Source organism: Crocodylus porosus, unplaced genomic scaffold, assembly GCF_001723895.1.
Source record: "Crocodylus porosus isolate Cpor-Errol unplaced genomic scaffold, CroPor_comp1, whole genome shotgun sequence".
Taxonomy (NCBI): Eukaryota; Metazoa; Chordata; order Crocodylia; family Crocodylidae; genus Crocodylus; species Crocodylus porosus.
In genome coordinates this window covers 90462406-90484478 of record NW_017728931.1, presented here as the reverse complement: position 1 = coordinate 90484478, position 22073 = coordinate 90462406, and the positions used below count along the sequence as shown (strand labels likewise).

Below are 22073 nucleotides of genomic sequence, written 5' to 3'. Positions count from 1 at the left end.
CCGGCACTCCTATGGGACACTCCATCCACCCCACCATCTCAGCATTCACCTGGTATCTCGAGGTATGTAGAAAACACAAATAAAGCTGTAACTATGGCCGAATCGTCGAATTTCTCCGAATCTCTCTGAATCAGTTTGGTAGCTCCTGATTCAATTCAGAGAGATTAATGGGTCTCCTGATTCAATTTGGATTCAGAAATTTAGCCACCAAATCAGGCTGAATCTCCTCTGAATTGAATCAGTGACCAAAGCTTCACACAGCCCTATTAATTATCATCTTAGAATGGGAAATGGGAAACAGAGAGTGGAATGAGTGCCCTCTGTATGGAAGAATTGGAAAAATAAAATATTATAGCAATTTATAAGAAAAAGGAGTTAAAGAAAGGTTGGCTACGTACCATACATTACCAGTTTGTGCCACAGACATAGGTATGTATAGTCAGGGGTAGTTTCTCTGCTGGGTATAACAGAGAAGGGGACTTGTCAGGCCACTTGTTATAACTTCCTTTTTCTCCACATAGTGCTGAACCAGGGACAGAGCAGACTGGTATACTAACCTGTTCTACCTGGCTATGGGTTTTCAAAAGTAGATTCAGAAGCCAGATTTATAGCTTACTTTAGGCCCTAACTTCTAATATCTAGCTTAACTAGCATTCACAAAATTCCCACCTAATCTTATAGGCTCAAACTCCCTTGGTGCTTAGGTTTTCACTGGTGAAGTCCTCCTTTAAGTGTCAGCCACCACTGAACATTCACATAACTGCTTAAGTCCTCTCAGTGCTCATCTGCTTGGTGCTATTTGCATCTAGACACCATTACTCAGCAATGCTAATCAGCCTGCCACGTAATCCCTTACATACTGGAAAAAAAAAATCTTTAAAAGGTATACCGCTTTGGTTAAACATTGCAAGATACAAATGTTTACCTTACATATTAGCTTCAGAGATTACAAATTAGGCTACATTTCCTGCAAGAATAGCCCACCTTGCAAAAAGAGATCCCCATGACACTATTCAGCAGCAGATGCACATTGCCAAATCTGATTTCACAGACATTTCTGTGATTTAGTTTAAAGATAAAAGCAACATTTTGGAAAGAACCACTTTATAATTAAATAAGATTTAATTAGGGTGCAGCACATCAAAAGCAACTTCTGTCTGTTAACTGAAGCAGTATGTCATTAACATGGCCTTTTTCTTTTGCTCATAAGAAGAAATGGCATGTAATTACAGTGAATTGTACATACCTCCATCCACCTGTTGGCCTTCCATGTAGGACATCTACCAGTTCTACAAACTTTGTGGGTTCGTGGCTTCCTCAAATGTCTACAGTTTTCTTCCTCTAATTTAACTTGGAAGCTGTTAACACAATGTACATCACGGTACTTCAAACCTTTTCCACAGGAAACAGAACACTGGAAAAAGGGAAATAGATTTGCTTTATTCATTGTTCTTAATATAATTTTAACTTAACATGAAAAGTAGAAATGCAATAACCAGTCACATTATGGTAATATAAATCAATAAGAGCAGTTTTACATTGTATAACAGTATGTACTGAAGATGCTGGAAGTTACTACAAAAGTTCTTTCCTAATGAAAAGGACTGATTGTTGGCCAGGACCTGGCTAACCAGTGAAGTGTCTGGTAAATATATGAGATCAGATGCCAGTACATAAAGTTGTCAACATTTTGATCTCACAACAATTCCCTTTTCCACTTTAAATAACTATATAGCAGATTATTCTGTATGTAAAAATACATGGATTAGACAAATGTGTCAAAATTTATCAAAAAAGTACAGAATCCTCAGTTTCCAGGGTTCCTATGAGAAAGTATCAAACAAACCCAAGAATCTGAAGGGACCTGCCCTAGTTTTGATCTTTTGTGATCACTTGTGTAACTCATTTCTTTTTTTTCTTTTTCTTTTTTTTTTACAGAAACAGGCATTATTTATTTAAAAGCAGATACAGAAGTCAGAATACATACATACATGCACACAGATATATGTGTGTGTATATTTAACTTTAACAAGGCTCCTTTTACCCTACTTGGTAAGTACATGTGTGCTTTACTGCAGTTGACTAATTAGCTCAACAGTAACATGTCATCATTTACACATGCAGCACTATTAGGCCGGAGTCAACTAATTAACTCTACCATAGGACAGTACTACCCAACACGAGTACTATCTTATGGCAGAGTTATTTACTCTACCACGATGCACGTGTTGACAGTGACTGGGGCTGGTTGGGGCATGAGGCTGTTACAGTGCAGGGCTAGCTGGGTCCCCTGCCAGATGGCACTGCACTGCCCTAGCTCAACATGCTGCAGTCCGGGCCAATGTGCCCAGAAGCAATAAACTCCAGCGTGAACTGCACCAGAATTCATTGCATCATCTTAATAGCATGTATAGATGTGCTCAGGGTCAAGTACATCTCTGCTGCTCCATCTGTAGACTTGATGCAAACCCAGGATGATTTTAAAAAAACCAAGATTTCAGTGAGAGTTTGTTCCTAATCTTCAATGGGGCCAAGATTTCATCTCTACTCTTTTGCAAATCTCTATACTTCTGAAAAATATGATTTAATTAGGATGAAGCACATCAAAAGCAACATCTGCCTATTAACTGAAGCAGTATGTTATTAATGTGCAGGACCTGATCCTACAGTATGTAATGTGTGGGCACAATGGACGTAATTCATAGGTTTAAAAATAGCAAGATTTGCCCTGGGATTGGAATTAATGCAAGTGCAGCATTTCAATATTTGTAGAGGTCATCCTTAGGCGATATACTTATTTCTGGAAAAAAATGTTGATGAACAGATGTTTCTATTCCTGCTTCAGTTTTCAGCAAGGAAACTGCTTAATTATATTTACCTTTTTCCTATAGTGTAGAGGAATCTTGTGTAATGTTTTCTAGTAAAAGCAGGTGAAGAAATCTAGTTCAAGTCAAATTTTCTTTCATAAACACATTGGAGAAAAGAGTTAGCCAAAGGCCTCCTTTGCAAATACTTAAGACTCTTTTTTCTTACCTCAGCTTGCTTTATCAGTGGCACTTACATCACATCTTAATATTATCAACCTTTTAAAATACAAAAATTTTCTATTTTTAGAAAATAAATTTAATAATACACTACTCTTCTGATGCAAAAGTCTTGATATCCTCTTGCTTTTAAATCATAGCTCAAAAACCATATTTTAAACTCAGAACCAACAATGAAACAAAACTATGAAGTCTCTGGGTACCTGTAATAATCTGTCTGTATGCAAATGACTAAAGGTATATTTATTTCAAAGTCAGTATTTTCAAATTTGCCTGTCACTTCTTTGTGCTCAAGGACAGCAGGGTCAGAAATTAAGGGAAGGGGGAAAGGAGCTACAGAAGGAGTAAGTTGGCACAGGCAAAGGGCAAGGGGCACCCCTAGATTTATTTTTCCTGCTGTAGTAGTAGGAAGGGGACAAATTCAAGGCAAAACTCAAATACAAGGAAAATTGTATAAATTTGTTATAATTTTCCAAGTATAGAATCTAATTACTGGGGGGTTGTCTTATATTCAGGGTCATCTTAGATTCAAGTAAATATGGCATTTATCGTGCTCATTCTGTCTCTGGTCCTGCAAAAAAACCCTTATGCATGTGTTTAAAATTGTGTACATGTATGTACAAGCACATGGGCTTAAATGGAACCTCTCATATGGTTTAAATTAGGCACATATATAAACACCTGCAGGATCAGAACATAAGTTGCATTCATTAAACATAATAAGCTATTTTATGCCCCCTTATGTCCTGTAACTGACTATGTTGACTATATAAAACAAGACCTCTAGCTTGTCTCACAACTAACATACAATTCTAACATGCAGTTACTAAAGTGAATGGGAATGCTTATAAACACTTTCCCTTCAGCAACATTTTCCCTTTCAATTTATGGTTTTAGAATCTTCCACATGTAATCTTATAGATAGGTTTTTCATTAAAACTGGGATAATCTGAAAAGATGAAATGCTGAAAATGCTTCATGTGAAACAATTTACTGCATCTAAATGATTTCTTGCTCTTTATCTAAGACTGATGTAGGCCAAAAGGCTTGCAGCTTTCTCCTTCCATACAATTAAACAGACATTTCAAAGACTAGCTCTTCTTTCACAGGATTTAGACATCAAAGCATCTCACAGATAATAATAATGTGTATAGCTAAAAACCTAAAATACTAATTCTAACCTAGATAAAGGGTAGTACCCTTTAAGTCTTTACCAGTATGTCATAGATGAATGTACAAAGCAATATGAAAATTCTGCAGACCCCCCCCCCTTTTTTTATAAATAGATTGTAACTTTAATGCACTACAAGATGACTTAATTTCCACATGTGAAACACTAGGGAACTACCACAATCACATGGCTGGATGCCCCTCTTTCCCTAATGGCTTTCATCTGCTCAGTATTAATCTCCAAAACCTCCTAGACACAGATCTCCTCGTTCTTGTGGGGACTTGTAATCCTGTTTCTTGAATGAACAACGGCCCCGTTATCTAAAAAGTCTCTGCTTACAGAACTTCCTCCAGCAAAGAACACTTAGGTAAGTTTACTAGGGATGTGAGTGGTTAAACGATTAATTGTTTTACCGAGCAGTTCAGTGATAACTGGTTCTAGCTTACAAGTCATCAATTAGCCTGGGGCCCAGAGCAGTCCAGGGTCCAGGGGTGGTAGGAAGCCCTGTGGTGCCCCAGCAGAAACCATAAGGTGGCAGGGCAGGAGGCAGGTAAGGGGCGACTAATATCTAATAGCTAGGCTATGCAGTGGGAGGTGGGGATAGAGGAGTGAGAAGGGGAGAAGGGAGAGGAGAGGAGAGGGAGGGGTTGCTTGCTCCCTCCCTCACAGTGTGGTAGTGGCTGCAGTGGCCTGATAAAGCCCCTTACTGGCTGCTGCCTGCCTCTCCCCTCCCCACTCCCTCCTAACCTGATGCAGCTGGCCCCAGGAAGCCACCACACATGCCGGTGGCTGCAGCCCTTTGGTGGCTGCTGCTTCCCGGGGCTTCCTGGGCTGTGCTATCTCCTTGGTGGAGCTTCTTTGGCCTCTGGCTCCCCATGCTGCTCAGGGCAGGAGGGTGCAGCCCTCCTCCACAGCAGAGTAGGGCAAAGCAGGTGCCAGCCCAGGGCTCAGCAGCTCCCCCCACCCCAACTTCGCAGAACCATGGGCTGGAGCCTAACTGCCATACCTGTCCCTATCCCTGAACCCACCAATTAATCATTTAACCTGTGGTAATTTCAACAGGTTAAATAAATATTTATTTAATCAGTATTTATTTCCCAAAAGCTTACTCTTAAATTTCTTACTGCAGTCACACATAAACACCAAGACAACTCTTCTACTGCATATGTAAATACTTTGTGTTCTTCTCTATATACAGCAATAATGTTTAATACAATTTTTAATACTTATAAAGAAACTATTACTGTTCACTAGTGTTACTATAATATGCATTTAAATAGATTTCCCTTATAACAGCCTGATTTTATTAGATAGACAGATAGATAGATAGATAGATAGATAGATAGATAGATAGATAGATAGATAGATAGATAGATAGATAGAGCAGAAATTAGGATCAGCCAGGAAGAGGCAGGCACAGCTGGGCAGCTGCAGGATCTCCTGTGGCTTCTCCAATTGTGCCTGTCTCTCCCAAGGTGGGTGGAGCTACTGGAGAAGGCCCCCTGCCTGCAACAGGGGCTGTGGGGGCTCTGGAGCCTCCTGGCAGAGGCTCCCTGCACAGACCCCATGCCCCAAACATCCCCCCCGGCACCACTCCTGACGGCCCCACCGCTCAGCCCCAGCAGTCCAGGAATCAATCCCACCCACACACTCACCAGCAGTAGCAGCAGTTGTGAGGGCTCTGAGACCACATTTCAGAGCCCCTCCGCCCCACAACCTCTGCTTCAATCTCCCCTCCATCCAGCCCCACCCCTGATACCTGCCTCACATCTGAAGGCTTGTGGCAGAGCCCCACCACACAGCATAGGTCAGTGGGGGGCAGCAGGGATTGCCCCTGCACACCTGGCACCCATGTGGCAGCTGCCCCATGGCATGGGTGCAGTATGGCTCAGCGGGGTGCCATGTGCTGTCTAGGAGCTCCAACCACTGGGGCTGAGCCACCCCAGCTCCCAGACAGAGAACCTGCAGCTGCCCAGCTGTGCCTGCCTCCCCCCAGTCGATCCAAAGCTGTGAATCTTTTCCTAATCAATTCAGAGGCTTTGGATTCAATTTGGACCTTTTAATGGGCCTCCCAATTCAATTGAGACTTGGAGATTCAGCTACCAAATTTGGTCAAATCTACTCTGAATTGAATCGGTGACTGAAGCTTTGCACAGCCCTAATGCATACATAATACACACATACATACATACAAGCAAATGACAGGGGGGGCAGGCAGGGAAGGACCCCACTGCCCACCCTCCCCCACTCCTCATTTGGGTCCATTCCTCCCCTCCCCCTACCACCCCAATGGGCCTGGGTACACTCCTCCCCTTCCCCAGCCCCCACAACAGGCCCAGGCCCACTTCCACCACCACTTGGGGTCTGGGCCCACTCCACCCACCACCACTGCCTCCAAGGAGCAGGGAGGGGGTGTGATGGTGAGGCCAGTACTGCCCCCCACTCTGTCCACACTGTCATGGCAGCTCTGGCTGCTGGCTTCGGTCCTGAATGCTCTTGGAGCAGTCTGATTGGTTGTTTCAGCAACCAATCAGAGTGCAAATAAAGTGTTATGGACAGATAGAGAGACAGATAGACTTAGGCTTCTATATATAGAGAATATATAATATTTTAGGAGGGTGCATATATATAAATCCCAGGGTAAAAAAATAAATCCCACCAAAACATATCAGGGCAGTACACATGGTGGCAGTGCCTCTGGCCCAAAAATGGAGCCTGGCCATCCAGAGCCAAGCTCTGGTGGCCAGCCAGGCTCCCAGCTGCAGGAATGCCATGGCTGCAGCTCCTCAAGGCCCCTGGAACCACAGATATAGCTGCTGGGGCCAGCACAGTTGCTGGTCCCAGTCACTTGGAGTAACTTGCCATGTGCCAGAGCATGCATGGCACAGGTGTTCCCCAGGGACAAGTAGCAGCAGCACAAGGTGCTATTTGTCTCAGGGAAAACAAACATCCATGATCGTCTGAATATGGCCTCAGTGATTTTACTGGAATTTAAATCTAACTATTAGGACCACATCCAAGAAAAGACCTGGGTGTCTAAAATGGAATTTTGGTGGCATTGAGGGAAGTAAGTCCAAGGCTGTGAGTCTTAAAACCTCATTCAGCTAACACCTAACCTTGGTGGTATCTTGGTTCCATAAATGCCACAGTATGTGACCATGAAGTTTTAGTTCTGCTTGCGTATTCAAGCCCCGCAAGTTTTGACTGGTCTAAGCAGTCCAGTGCCTACTTCACATCAAAAGCTGATCAGGAACCAGAAATTTAGTGTTTATCTGCCAGTCTCCTCTGAAATTCTCTCAGACTACAACTAACAGGTCATCTTATTAAAGAAAAAAAGTGAGCCCTGCTCAGTATTTTGAAAGAAAAGCCACAGGCATCTACCTCCAGGAGATGGTCCCAATTTGTGGATTCTGTGAGGCTTCTGGGAGACAGAATTAAAGACCTGCCCCTCTATTCTCAATGCTTTTCTGGTTCTCTGCAGCTTCATGCAGATCATGCTAATTTTAAGCAGCTTTAGCATGCTGCCTGTATTGAATCTTCTTCCTAGCTTTCCTCATGCACTTGACAGGGAGCCCAGACACCTCACAAAGGGCACATGTACATGTGTATTAATTCACTCTTCCTAATGTGCATTAAATTTAGTACCTCCAACTTGAGATAATAAATCAATGTGCATTAGTCTGCCCTAATTCACAGTAGCATCCAGACACGCTTTTTAGGTGACACTTAATGTGCAGTGGACTATTTTACTGCACATTGGCATAATAGCATGTTTTTTTACATGCTGCTTTAATATGCAGTAAAATAGGCTATTGTACATTAACACACCCATGTAGACCTGGCCATAAGGTTTTGATTTTCACCCCAGAGACCAGGCACAGAGGGGGATCCAGAAAGGGTACAGTGGTGCAGGTGCACGCACTCCCACCCTTGATTCCTTTTCCACCCAAATTTTAAAATCAACTGCTTCTGAAGGGAAGCAGCATTTCTATTCAGGCAGTGCGGAAGAAGTCAACCAACCTCATAGTTCACTATAATCTACCTAATTCCTGGCAATCTCTCTGCTCCACAGATGTTAATGGCTCTCCTTTCTTTTTCAGGATCTTGCTGCTCTATTAATGAATCCATCCTTTCTTCTGCAATTTTGCTGTCTGTTAGTCATTCCTGGTGATCTCTCTTCTATTTCACAGCCCTGCAGACTGTTTTAAGGTCTAGCTAAAACCTTAATTCAAGTGTGGTTATTTTAACTTAGGTAAACTTGGGTGTGATAATGAGTAACAGAGAAGTGCACTATCAAGACACTCAAGAAGGCTACATTTTGTATTACAAATCTGAATGAATAAGCAATGCACATTTAACTTTGATAACTTCAGGACTAATACAACTATATTTTTTACTATATTTCCTAGTTTGTTGCATTTTTAAAAATGTTATCATACATTCCAATAAAGAGTGGGCCCCTCACATGTTTGTAAATCTTCTAGTTTCTCTTTAACTGGAGAAAAATATTCATTGTGTTGATTTATCCTACTGTCTACATAGCCATTTTCAAAATCTTGTATCTGCCCATGATGAGGTACTTAGGCTTTGTAGTGCCAAACATTCAGGAGCCTAAGTGCTTTATCAGTTCAATAACTTGGAATGTAACATAACTGTTGTAAAGCTTATTTATGCCATTTATATAGAAGGCTGCATGCTTCCCTGTGCTCCCTGATGTACAGGAGGAGCCTTTTTGTGTGGTTTACCCCAATCACTATGTGATGCCAGTTCAGTTCCATGAACTGCTATAGAAGTAGCATCTTTAGGAACTAGAGAGGTCACTTAATTCCCTCAAATACAAGGACTGCAACTGTAATTGGCTCTTCCATTTATTGATGCTTTCTTTTCATTTTGAGTGACTGCAAAAGGGCTGACCATGTGTTGGCTCTCAGAGCTCAGCACATGTAGAAGGCTTTAATTTGAAAAGTTTGCTAATTTTTTAATTATTGATTTTAAGCTTAAATTACTTTTGTAGATGCATGAAGAGTACATTTTTCTGTATGGTATGGATCACACATACAGAAAGAATTCCCTCAAGAACTTTACATCTCAGAAGAAATGTGAACTTTTTTAAAGCAAATCTAAGTTGAAAAAAAACCCCATTCTTCAAGTGTTTAATATTGAAATTCTAGCTCTTGTCTCAATATAGACTAAAGTAATGCTTCCCAGATGGCAAATTCCTTTAAAAAGATTATAAAACTACAGTGAAATGCTGGAGTTGATACATACTGTTCAAAGTAATTCTGTAACCCTGGTAACTAGGATTCATCTGTTAATTTTTATTTTTCAGTAATAAAATTTGATGAGAATCATCAGCCTTATACAGCAGCTGGCACTCACTATTGTGTACATGGTAATTTTTATACAGAAGGACCATCATCAACTGCTAGCAAATTAAAGTTATTTTCAAATAGCTTGCAGTTGTACTGTTCTCCAGGAAAAGCTGTGCTAAAAAGCTTTTAGATGCACATAAGCACTTCCCACTCTGCTTTTATAAGCTACCAAGTGGCTTAACCCTTAAAAGGTCTGTGGTCAAGAATAGAAAAATAGTATCTAAAGAGAATAATACATTTACCAACATGCAGTAATGAAAAACAACACCCCACAAAATACTACTACTGCTGCTGCTACTACTGCTATTACTTTTTCAGGTCTCTTTGTGGTTGTATTGATTGGTCCAGCAGTTTCAAAAATTAAAAATGTACACAAAATGGAATAAATTGGACCATAGGCTTGTAAAATGTCAGGGTTCAAAGCAGAATGGGTCCCAGTTGTGTGAATAGGTGTCAGAAAATTGATAGATCTCCCATCCTAAAGTTGGTGGCCTGTTAGGTAAGAAGGGGGTAGCTGGGATCAGCTTTAGTCCCAGTCACAAGTCAGAATGGGTTTGCCCTCCTTTTCCAAATAACTTACCAGTTAGAGGATTTACCCAAGAAGTGGGAGATTCCGCCTGTATGCCTTCCTCATCCTGAGGGGATTCAAACCCAAATCTCTAAGCTTCCTGGAGACTGGCCTAATCCCTATCTTACAGAAGGGTGTGCGACTACCTTCTTCCCCTCGTTTTGGCAGTGGAGAATTGGCAGCCAATAATGCAACAGTTGTGGAGAGTGGGTTTTTTGTATCTGGAGTATGGCTGGAAAGTCCCCTGAGACAGGAGAGTCCTAGATTTCAAGACATCATTCAAAATTAGAAGGCTTATAGGTAAAAACAGAAATAACATTGACACATAAAACAATAATGCAGGTCTCCCATCATGCCCCCAGGTGCCAAAGTTATCTAGTCCACTCCCATGCCTGTGACAGGATCAAGTACATTTTGATCATTCCTGACAGTTACTTTGACTAGCCTAATTTGTTCTTTAAAAAATCTGAAGATAGGGATTCCTGGACTTTCCTAAGTAACTGGTTTCAATGCTCTGACTATAGTTAGAAAGTTTTAGCAAGACATATTTTTGTACTTTATGTAACTTTACTGGGAGTTGACTCCTGGAGAAGTAGATTTTAATTTATGACTGCAAAGTCCCAATTAATTCTACAAATTGCTAAAAGCTTTGTAACACCTTTGTTCACCTCTCCTCTGCTGGATGCCTCACTGGTATAACTCACTGTTTACCATCCTACTGCTATCTTGTCTCTGTTGCACAAAAGCCACTGCATTTGTGCAAGGGTGATTTTATGCTTATGTTGGAAGCTGCAATTCTGATGCCTGAATAGAGCCTCTACCCACTCTACAATTCCAATAAATGCTAGTAGTTTTAAAATGGTAGCAGAGTCACAAACAAAAGAAAAATTATACCGCCTCAAAATCTCATATGAAAACTCACCACAGAATTTAAAAGGATGCCTCATTTGACACTGCCCCTATGATGTCAGTCATCTTACATGACAGAGTAAAATTTTAGTTGTGGAAATCATACTTACATCTATTCTTCACTCTGATAAATCTTACTGTTAGTTTTTCCACTAACTATCAACTATGAATCAACTATGAAGTTGATTAAATGCAGCCAACACTGAGCAAAACTATAAAAAACATTGCCCATATAGGACAAACATGCTGACAGGAACCTTAAAAATTTTGTGCGTGTGTGTGGCCCCTACAAGAATGGGCAGCTGGTTCCCAAGGAGGGAAAGATCACCACCAAGCAAGCACCCAGAGAGGCCAGAGCAAGCCCAGACACCCTCCCCGGTGCCAAAAATGCTCATGGGAACTTTTGTTTTGGCCCTTAAAAAACAAACATGGGCAGGTATTTCAGCCACAGGGAACTGGCACCAAGCATGGAGGTACTGCAAATACCAGGCTGGCACCAAGAAGGCCAGAGCCAGCCCTAACATCCTCCCTGTGGTGCCAAAAATGGAAGAGACAGGACTGGCACAGACTAGTCAGACACAAGTCCTCTGAAAAGAGCAATGAAGATAATGACAATGAGGGTGAAAATGATGATGCAGACGACAACAAATATAATGACAAATGAAAGGACTGGGCAAACAGGTAGGGGAGTTGGGGAAGGCAGGGAAGGGAGAGGGGAGAAGGGGAAGGGGGAAGGTACTGAAGTAGTTCTTTGTATAACTATGATGGTTTACAGGTGTTAGTAATGGGCTTGTGGGCATGTGGTGGTTTTTACAATGGGACTAAGAACAGTGTCACTGTAAAAGTGTGTTTTGGGCTGGCAAGTGAAGCACTGCAATATCTATCTGTCTATCTATATATATCTATCTATACGTAAATAGATCTATCTTTCTATCTATATATAGTCCCATTGTATGTGTGTGTTTATGGAATACTTGTGCTAAAACTTGCAGCAATTAAAATGAATCAAAAATTTGAAATGCATCAATTCTAGTTGACCAAAGCCTATGGGTACCTCTAATAATTTGCCTACATACAAATTACTAGAATTACTATTTAAAAGTCGGTGTTTTCAAAATTCCCCTCATTTCTATACATTTAAGGATTGCAGCGTCCAACACTAAAGGGGGCTGGGGGGTGGGGATTGAGAAGGGACTGTGGGGGGGATTTATTTTCCCTGCTGTAGCTGTGGGTAGGGGGAAATTCAAGGCAAACCTCCAATAATTGATTCTGTACTTGGATTTGAGTAAAAACAGTATGTAATCTTTCCCCACAAAATAATATATACTGTCCCTTCATAATTTGTATTGCTTTGTAGTAACGGGTTTTACTAGTATTACAATTTACTATTACTAGTAATGCTTTCTAGTAATAGGTTCCCTCACTGGAATCCAATATTTAATGTCACAGAGTCATTGGAGGCTAGATTCTAACGCTACGTTTATAAATGCCCAATGGTATCCATGAGTAAGTACCTTGCTTCTGCTACAACAATTGGATACCCAAACAATTTAAATATTACTTCAACAAATTGTAAAATTAAAATCTTTTCATTAAATATTGCCACAGGGATTTTTATTTTCTTGGCTATTTCACTATACCCAAATCTCTTTAAGGATTTGTTTAATTGAATCAAAGTAACCTGCTTTTTAAAAAAATTAATAATACCATATTAGATAACATCTTCATAGATGCTTTTTCAATTGTTCTCATTTTCATTAAACTTGCTGAAACTTTTTTCTTTTTTAAACTAAAGGATCAAATGAAAATATATTTCCTTATCTTTCTAGGTAGCATTATCTCTTTAGAAAATTGTATATTATTGATCAGTCTTCTAAATTTTAAGAAATATTAACTGGTGGAGGCAATTATGACTATTGCTCCATAAATCAATCTGGGCTAACTGCTTCATGTACCTCATCGACTGTAATAACAGTGCCACAAAATTATGCAATTATTTATGCCTGTAGAATCTCATTGGGTCTGATTTTCCAGTATTATTCCACCAGCGCAAAGTTGTGTCAAAATCCATTTATTTGGTATCTGGAGAACTCATTGAAAAAAACAGTACAGGCAGTTCTCATCTTACATTGTTTTGACGTGCAGCAATTTGCACTTGCAGCACTCTGCCATTTACAACCATATCATTATTTACAGTGCTGGATTCTTGTACTTACAGCATGATGGCAACTCAGGCAGCACACAAACGTCATGCCATCATGCTGTAAGTGTGAAGATCCAGCGCTGTAAGTAATAACTTTGTTGCGAATCGCTGTAAGTGGCCCTAAGTCTCCCCAAAAATCTCCCCAAAGAAGCCCATTCCATGACCCTGTTGAAAGTGTTCCTTCACCTTCTGATTAAATAAAATTAATAAACAAAATAGTTGATTTAAATATGGTGTTTATGGTTATTTCTATAAAAAGTTGGGCATCAGGCCCTTAGGAAAGTAACCAACTATTATAACGTTGTTTCTATGGGAAAATCAGATTCAACTTACATTGTTTCAACTTACAGAGCCTTTTCCAGGAACGTAACCCGCCATAAGTGTAAGGACTGCCTGTACTGAGTGGCACAGAACCACTATAGCAGTTCTAGCAGCTAAAATAGCAGGCAAGGACAGGAGAAGTGAGGTGTAATTAAGATGCATCTGTACCCTGACAATTACCACATTACGCAACATGGCAAGACTGGCACAGAATGGCTCCAGGACATGGAATTATAAAGGTAGCTAGTGACCTAATCCACTGAATTTAATGGGAATTTTGCTACTGATTTGAATAGGGGCAGGTATAGTCCATAATACAAATGAATCTCAAGAATAATAACAAGATAAAGCTCCTGAGCATGCAAATCAGTATTTTCTTAAACTTGAATTAGTATTTAGTGATTTAGTATTTTGTTCCAAACAACAATGTCCTGGCCTCCTTTTCACTTACATTGTTGCAAATCTGCATTCTGTCCAGTGAGGTCAACACAGTGACATCTGTGTAAAACCACAACACTTGAAGGGAGAATCTGGCCCCAGATGCCCTAGATTCTGGTGCAGATTAACAACAGGCAAATTGCTAGTTTTTGAAAATGAAGTTGCTTGGCATTTAGAACAAGAAGCAAAGAATGTTTGTTCACCAGAGCACCCCAAGGGATGATGAGGTCAAAAGGTTATAAACTACTGCAAGGCCATTTCAGGCTGGACATAAGGAAGAATTTCTTTACTGTCCGAGCCCCCAAAGTCTGGAATAGCCTGCCGTCAGAGGTGGTTCAAGCACCTACGCTGAACATCTTCATGAGTAAATTGGATGCTTATCTTGCTGGGATCCTATGACCCCAGCTGACTTCCTGCCCTTTGGGCAGGGGGCTGGACTCGATGATCTCCCGAGGTCCCTTCCAGCCCTAATGTCTATGAAATCCATGAAATCTATGAAACTCACTTAGAACCAACTTAAAAGTGACAAAATAAAAGTGTTTTCTGTTTGCTGTCTCTAATCAATATAATTACATTCATTTATCTGGTTAATTAAAAACACATGTTCATTCTGAAACAAAGTCTGATACTCAGCTTCATATAAACAACCCCTAAAAATGAGCCTGAGGCAGTCCTGGTGATCCAGTGAGAACACAGAGAACATTTAGCATCTGGGAGTGCTCAGGAATGGACCATGAACAAATTCAGAGGCTCATTTACATGCTCCCAAGTCTTAGAGGTTGGGAGGGATTTGTGATTCTTACTAGCAACTTCTTCTGGTGAAATGAAGATCCCGCCCCCCCCCCTTTTTTTACTATGAAGTGTAATGGTGCAGCCTCAGCTGAAAGTGACTATTGCTTTCTGTTGCAGGAAGCAGAGTGAAAACTGTTGATGTCATAAGACTGGGGTTGAAAGAAATGGTAGAGTAATAAAGAATAAATAGGAGGCTTTCAGAGAAACTGAAGTTAAAAATCTAAAGTCCTGAATAGTTATGATTCCTAAAAAGGGATTTGGAATATACCCAACATTCAAAATTCAAGTTTCATAACTTGAAACTGAATTTTACCCCAAATTGAAATTTGTTCCAAACAGAATGTGAAATCAGCCAGAAAAATGAAGGCGAAACTCCAATAACCACTGTATTTCTAGTGAAAATATACCGCAAAGGACCACAAATTGAGCAATTCCACAGTAACATTTGCGGCAATACTATTTCATTAGCATTCTAAGGGATTACACTGAGGTAGCTCTCGATGAAAGATTGTGTGGTCAGAAAGAAAAGAAGAAAATGAAAATAAGATACAAGATAAAAAGGAGATGTACAAGAAAGAGTAGAAGATGAGAGTGATTCTTAGACGAAAAACATTAAATGGGTCAGATCTAGAAGCAATATGAAACAGAATAACTGCCTTTGCAGGTTATATTTTTGTTCCATGAATTAATAAACACTGGATTCCAACTGTTCCCAGATTTCAATCACTTCTGAAGCAGCACTCCGATGGAGCCAAGAACAAGCCATAGGAGAGCCAGCTTGCATTGTCAGGACTGCAGACATCCCTAAGCTATATAGAAGAGACATTAATAGCCTCCAGGGTTCTATAATTGAAATGCCAAGGAGCTTTGAATATCATGCTGGGTTTTTAATATTTAAAATAATCAGTTATTATTTCATGAGTGAGTAACTAATATATTTTCTTTCAACAGCAACAATGTGCCATGTTGGGCATCTCATTTTACATTCCAATTTTAGATTCCATTTAATCTATTACAGTAAAAATTGAATTGTACAATGATTCTTCCTGCCTTACTCATTCTTGACTTGGATCCACAGCATCTGGATGCCATGTGAGAATCAACAAGTAGTACGTGTTCCTTCTGTACTTGTTCCACTTGTCGGACCTTTTACCTCCTATGCAGCTATAAATGCAGGAAGTAAGTGGTTTGGAAGATGCTAAACGTATATTCGAATTGAATTTCACCTTCAACCCTTTCTTAGACAAAATTCTCACTGAAGTTAATTGTAAGATATATTATAAAATAGTCAGAGAGATGACCAGTTTATTTCCACTGTTGAATTTACCAATATATAAAATGGAGATACATCTCTAGAGGTAAATAAATAACTTAGAAAACAAAGAGTGGGGTACTGAAAAGCAAACAATACTTCCTTAACTCTTCTATATTTGAAATAAATGGCAAATATGATAATACCTTTTCAGAAATAAGTGTTAGGCATGCACTTAATCTTTTTGAAAATCTTCTTGTCACGTATACATTTGCATTACAATTCACAGAATTAGAAAGTAAGTTTGGAAGAGATCATGGAAGGTTTTCTAGTCCCAACCTCTGCTCCAGGCAAAATCATTCCCATTTAAACCATCCTAGATATGGATTTGTTTAACCTAGAGGTATCAAACTCACCTCAGGCTCTAGGCCAGATTCAGACTAGGCCAGATCTGTGGAGCTGCAGTAGGTCTGGGTCCAGGTCTGGAAGTTGGCAGTAGTGTCAGTTGCACATTGAGCAGTAGCATGGGTAGGGGACCGGGCAGCACCGTGGGTAGGGGGGCAAGAAGCAGCAGCACAGGTAGGAGAGTGAGTAGCAAAGCTAGTAAGTTAGCAGCCAGCAGTGCTGGTGGGTAGCAGGCAGCTGTGCCGGTAGAGGAACAGGAGGCACCATGGTACCAGAAGCAGGTGGCAGCTCAGCAAGCAAGGGTTGTATCTGCACAGGCCTTGTTCACCTCCACTGCCAATGGCCATGTCCATTGGGGTTTGGGAACCTCAAACTCCCCAACTTCCAGTAGCCCACTGGACTACCCATGGGCCAGAAGGAATGGTTTTGAGAGCCAGATCTGGACCATGGGCCATGTTTCACATCTCTGGTCTAACCTATTTTTTTTAAAAACTTCAGGAACAGAAGTTGGAAAAGAATGTGGAAAAGATGGAGGATCCAAAACCCTTTACAATTTTGGTTGCCTGCTTTTGGATCCTGTATCTGTTCCATATTCTTTCTAAAAATAAGGAGTTTATAACAGTACCTAATGCTCTAGGTAAGGCTTAACCAACTCTGAGTAGAGTGGTATTATTACCTCCCATGTCTTGCACCCAAGAGAAGTTGATGCAGTATAAACTATATTGGGCATTTATACATGTGCTCTGGGAGTGTGTGAGACTGTGTGTGGTGCTTTAATTAAATCAATTAGATGTATCATTAACGTAATTAAATAAAGTGTCCCTGCCACCATTTTGAAGCTCGGGGACACTGATACACAAGACACAGGAAACTACTGGAGCATGGTAATTGCCACACTTCCATGCACTGGAATTACAGCATGTTGAAGAAGCCTCCTTGCTCATGTATAGGCACACTTTTTTTTGTGACTGTATCACACCGCAAACTCATGATGAGTCTGTGATACTCCCAAGATCTTTCTCCATAGTACTATCATTCACATAGTTAACGTCCATTCTCCTTGCACTTCTAATTTTTCTTCTAAGTGTAGCACCTGTATTTGTTAGTACCAGACTTCATCTTGTTGTCTCTAGCTCAGCTGTTCAATCTATCAAGATCCAGCTGAATTGTACATTTAGTCCTGCTGAGGATGCTTCTCTTAAGTAATGTCCAGTATATACTTGGCTTCTGCACCTGCAGTTGTGGCATTTCTTCCATTAGGGTAGACCCCAAAGATAAAACTTCAGAAAATTTCAAGAAGCTCCCACACACTCCACAAATGTACTAGATATCACTATGGGAAAAGGGTAGTACCAGAGACAAGTGGACTTGGGAAAAAAGAGCACAAACTGGAAACTGGATGCCTCTAGTAGCACATGGTAGGTGCAAAAGAAAAATAGTTGTGTTCTATTGTTCTCTCCAATGCACAAATATATTTGGGAAAACATTCTCAAAAAGGAAGCAATTGGCATACTCCACGCTCCACCCACCAATTGTGCTCGCTACCTTTGTGCATTGGATGGTGTTGTGGAGACTATGCAATCTCTATGGAAAAGAGGCAATCTACATGTGGAGAAGGCAACATAAATAGGGGCACGCAAGTGGGACACCACATCATGGTGCCAGCTTGGGGGGAAGAGAGGCAAAATTACCCCTCCCTCTACCAGAGTCTACACACCAGCAGCAAAAGTAGCTTACGCCATTGCTTTTGCTTCAGCAGCAGGTGCATGGACACTCTACTGCTACCCTAAGAGCAAGAACTTGAGCAGGCAGAGCATGTGGTGGTACCACTAGCAGTAGCAGCAGAACAGCCAAAGACTATTATGGAGTTAGCATGGGTAAGACTCCTGAACTCTCTCCCTCCTCTACTCTTTAAACCATGTGACCCCCACCCCTTACTCCCTCACCATACTGCACAAATCCTTCTTGTTATGCCTCTCCATAGAGAGACCCTTCCACTAGGCTCCTAGGTTGTTGCTATGCAATCTGGACCATAATCTTAAAAGACAGAGCTTCTTCCATTTTATGAACCAAATATACTCTAAGAATGCAACTTACATACTTTAACAAATTAAATAATAGTTATAAGGGTAGCAACTATGGGATCTATTTAATTAACTAAAGAAAGAAATCAATAAATTCAGACTATTCAATAACAATGAGAGACAATTAGGATTTAGATGAGCTCTCATGTTTGCAAAATTAAATGTGAACACAAAGAAACAATTTTGCGTTGTTGCATTAATTACTGCAATCTGGGTGCTGTCATTTTCAATAATGTTAGCAGCAACAAATGATGGCCCAGAAGATAAATGCAATGTTGAACAAACCTTAGCTGCATGCTCTTTTACTCCTGCCTCTCCAAATGTAACCCATCACATTTCTAAGTTAGTTAAAAGGGTTTAGAAATAAGTGTATGCTATATAAAATTATTAGAAAGGATGTTGGAGCACATGAGTAGTAGCACATGCATCTGCCTACAGTTAAGCATGTATGAAATGTCTGCAAGCTCAGGCCTTAGAAATGTAAAGTTCCTAGTATTTACATTATGTGCAAACATAGGAACACCAGTTTTGACTGGATCTTTCATATCCTACAGTAATTATACAGCTTATTATAATATTAAACCCCACAAAATATGGAAAATATAGAAAAGTGCCCCAAGCATCAATATGATTATTTTACACATTCCTTCTCCAGTTAAGTTTTCAATTTTCATAGAGACAATAGAAAGAATTATCTAAAACAAGTGATTTTGAAACAAATGTGACTATTTGGTTTTACAAGGTGGAATACTTTTTTTGCCTCAGAAATTTTTATTATTGGCCTGATCCTCTTTACTTAACAGTCTATAAAAGCCAGGCATTGACTACAGTTAAATGGGATCACAATCAAAAAAGTACAGTTACTTACCTTACAGAAGCCACAGCTCTTTGAGATATATTATCCATGTGGATTCCATGCTTCATTTACCTGAAACCGTTGCATGACAAGAATAGATTTGTTTGGCCAGAAGTATCTGACCATTGCCCCTTTCAGTAAAAGTCATGAGGAGTTTATGTACATTTTAGAATAATTTCATCTTGGTAACATTCTGTGACAAAGTCCCTATTAAGTTAAACACATGAAGCTTAGCTTCTGGTGTTCAATGTGAAGGAGGAATAAAACCAGGAAATCAATAAAATTTGTTCACATGGAACTCTGAAATCACTCTGTGAAAATGAGGGCTTGAAAAGTATCTGAGGATATATAGGGCCACAACAAACACTAAGAGGACCACTGAGATACTCTGGCTGTCTTCTGTGGTTTTTATTTCAAAGCCCACTGCTTCTCTGAGCAGCTGTGCAGGACTGCTGCTGAGCACCAGCTAATCAGGGAAGTGCTAAGCAGAGCAGCTCATTCTTAACTCAGAAACTTATTGAAAAATTCGGAGGTTTTAAACCATCTGAAACCATCTGGGTACAAATTATTTGGTGGCTATCCTACACTGACGGATAAACTGATCTGAATATTAAAACGGACTGGCCTAAGCCAGGGCTCTGACAATCAGCAGACAAAAATAGCAAAGGCTGGTTAGCCACCTCTGTAGGAGGGTCCAGGACAAACAAATCCTGCCATTTGTGCAGGGTACCGATCTAGATAATTCTTGAAGACTCTTCCAATTTACGCTATGATTCTGGCTCTTGCTTCAACTTCCCCAGAATGCCATCAGTATCATGGAGAGCCAGTAGGGAGAGGAATAAGCTATGATATAGAGGGAGTGAGAAACATATCAGAGGGAACAACTATGGCATTAAGAAGAAATTAGAAATGTTGCTGTAACTTTTACATAGACAAATGGCAAAAAGCTAGCTAACAAGCTGGCTGCTTGTACTACACCTGAGTAGTACAACTGCTCTTACTAGCACTGTGTGCAGAGTGGCTGGTGGACACTGCAGAATTCTATGTGCCTCCCATGACCAACAAGAAAGGAATAAGGATTATTGAACCCACTCTACCCTTTATGCTCTTGGGTAAGGAGGTAGACCATTAGGGGCATGAATTTGATCCCAACAGATATTGCTAAACAAAAGAATCTAAACTTACACTGATGGGGCACATGTACAAATCTATATGAACAGTCAGCTGAAGAAGCAGGAACGGTTTGCTATAATTGGAACTGTAATTCATATGTTACAACACACTGAAATATTCTACTTCTGAACAATTTAGAAATAATCCCAGACTGCACTGTTTAAATCTTGATATGGTCTTTCCAAAGTTCCGAAATGATCAGATCCAGAAACTGGGCTCAGAAACATGAGCTCTGAAATTCAAATCCCCAACATTCCTAGATGTTAAGAGGAAGTGTTTAGAGCAGGAACATCTCTCCTATGTATAGATGGGGTTAATTAACCTTACTTCTTTATAGACATATTTTATAGCACTAGCTTACATCTTTTATCTCAAGATTTTAAAGAAAGAGAAAAATAGAAATAAAGGATATAGGACTGAAAAGGATCTCTTGCATCACTAAGTCCAGTAACTTGCTATCACAGGTAGCCAACTCTGAATTTCATTCATAAATAGTCAAGCTCTACCTTTAAACTCCCAACCCAGTGATGGTTAGAAACCTAGTTCTAATTTTCCAGCTTTCATTTAATCATTTACAAACTTTCCACTGTGAAATTCTTCAGAATCAGTATAAACAGGCATTTTGAAATAACTACTTTTGTCTTTATATTAAATTCTATGTGTAAAGCAGCTAGCTCTGCAAAGTCTTAACTTTAAAAAAGAGTAAGAATTAAGTGGTATTAGAATGACAGTATTTCAGCATTCACAAATTTTCAAAGATATATTTCTAATTTACACAATGCTTTTAAAATTCTGTATGAATTAAGGTCGTTCCTTAAGGAGACGATCCTCCAAGCCCAAAGGGGAACAATCCCAACGTGGATCAAAGGGGGAAAGAGTGCTCAAAAGCCCCCATGGCTCACCAAAAGCATCCAGGAACATCTCAAAGCTAAAAAGGAGGCATACACCCAATGGAGGGGAGCGGCCATCACCAAGCAGGACTATACCTCCATTGCTCAAGATTGTAGGGGGGCTGTTAGGAAAGCTAAGGCAGATACGGAACTAGGGCTAGCATCAAGGATCAAGGACAACAAAAGGTCCTTTTTTAAATACATAGGAAGTATGAAGAAGGCACTGGGTAATGTGGGGCCCCTGCAGGATATGCTAGGCAATCTAGTTGTTGCACCAGAGGAAAAAGCAGACCTTTTTAACAATTTCTTTGCCACCATTTTTTTGTGCAGGGACCGGGACTCCTACACTGAGATTTGGGATGGACTCAGGAGAAACTCCACCAGGCCTAGGGTCAGGGAGGACCGAGTTAGAGAACTTCTGGAGGGGCTGGACGTGTTCAAATCAGCAGGTCAAGATGCTCTCCACCCCAGGGTGTTGAGGGAATTGGCAGGGGTTATCGTGGAGCCCCTGCCATGACTTTATGAGCACTCATGGTGCTCTGGCCAGGTGCTGGATGACTGTAAGAGGGCCAATGTGGTCCTCCTCAAAACAGGG

The 22073-nt window shown here is 40.4% G+C and overlaps 1 protein-coding gene across 1 annotated transcript in view; it reads right to left on the bottom strand.

The window, feature by feature from the left end:
- ADAMTS20 (ADAM metallopeptidase with thrombospondin type 1 motif 20) overlaps nt 1-22073 on the bottom strand; it is a 180898-nt gene that overhangs the window by 33298 nt on the left and 125527 nt on the right. The window contains exon 29 of the mRNA XM_019543950.1: nt 1247-1414. Within this exon, the coding sequence (XP_019399495.1) occupies nt 1247-1414 (168 nt within the window). The remainder of the gene's footprint in view (nt 1-1246; nt 1415-22073) is intronic.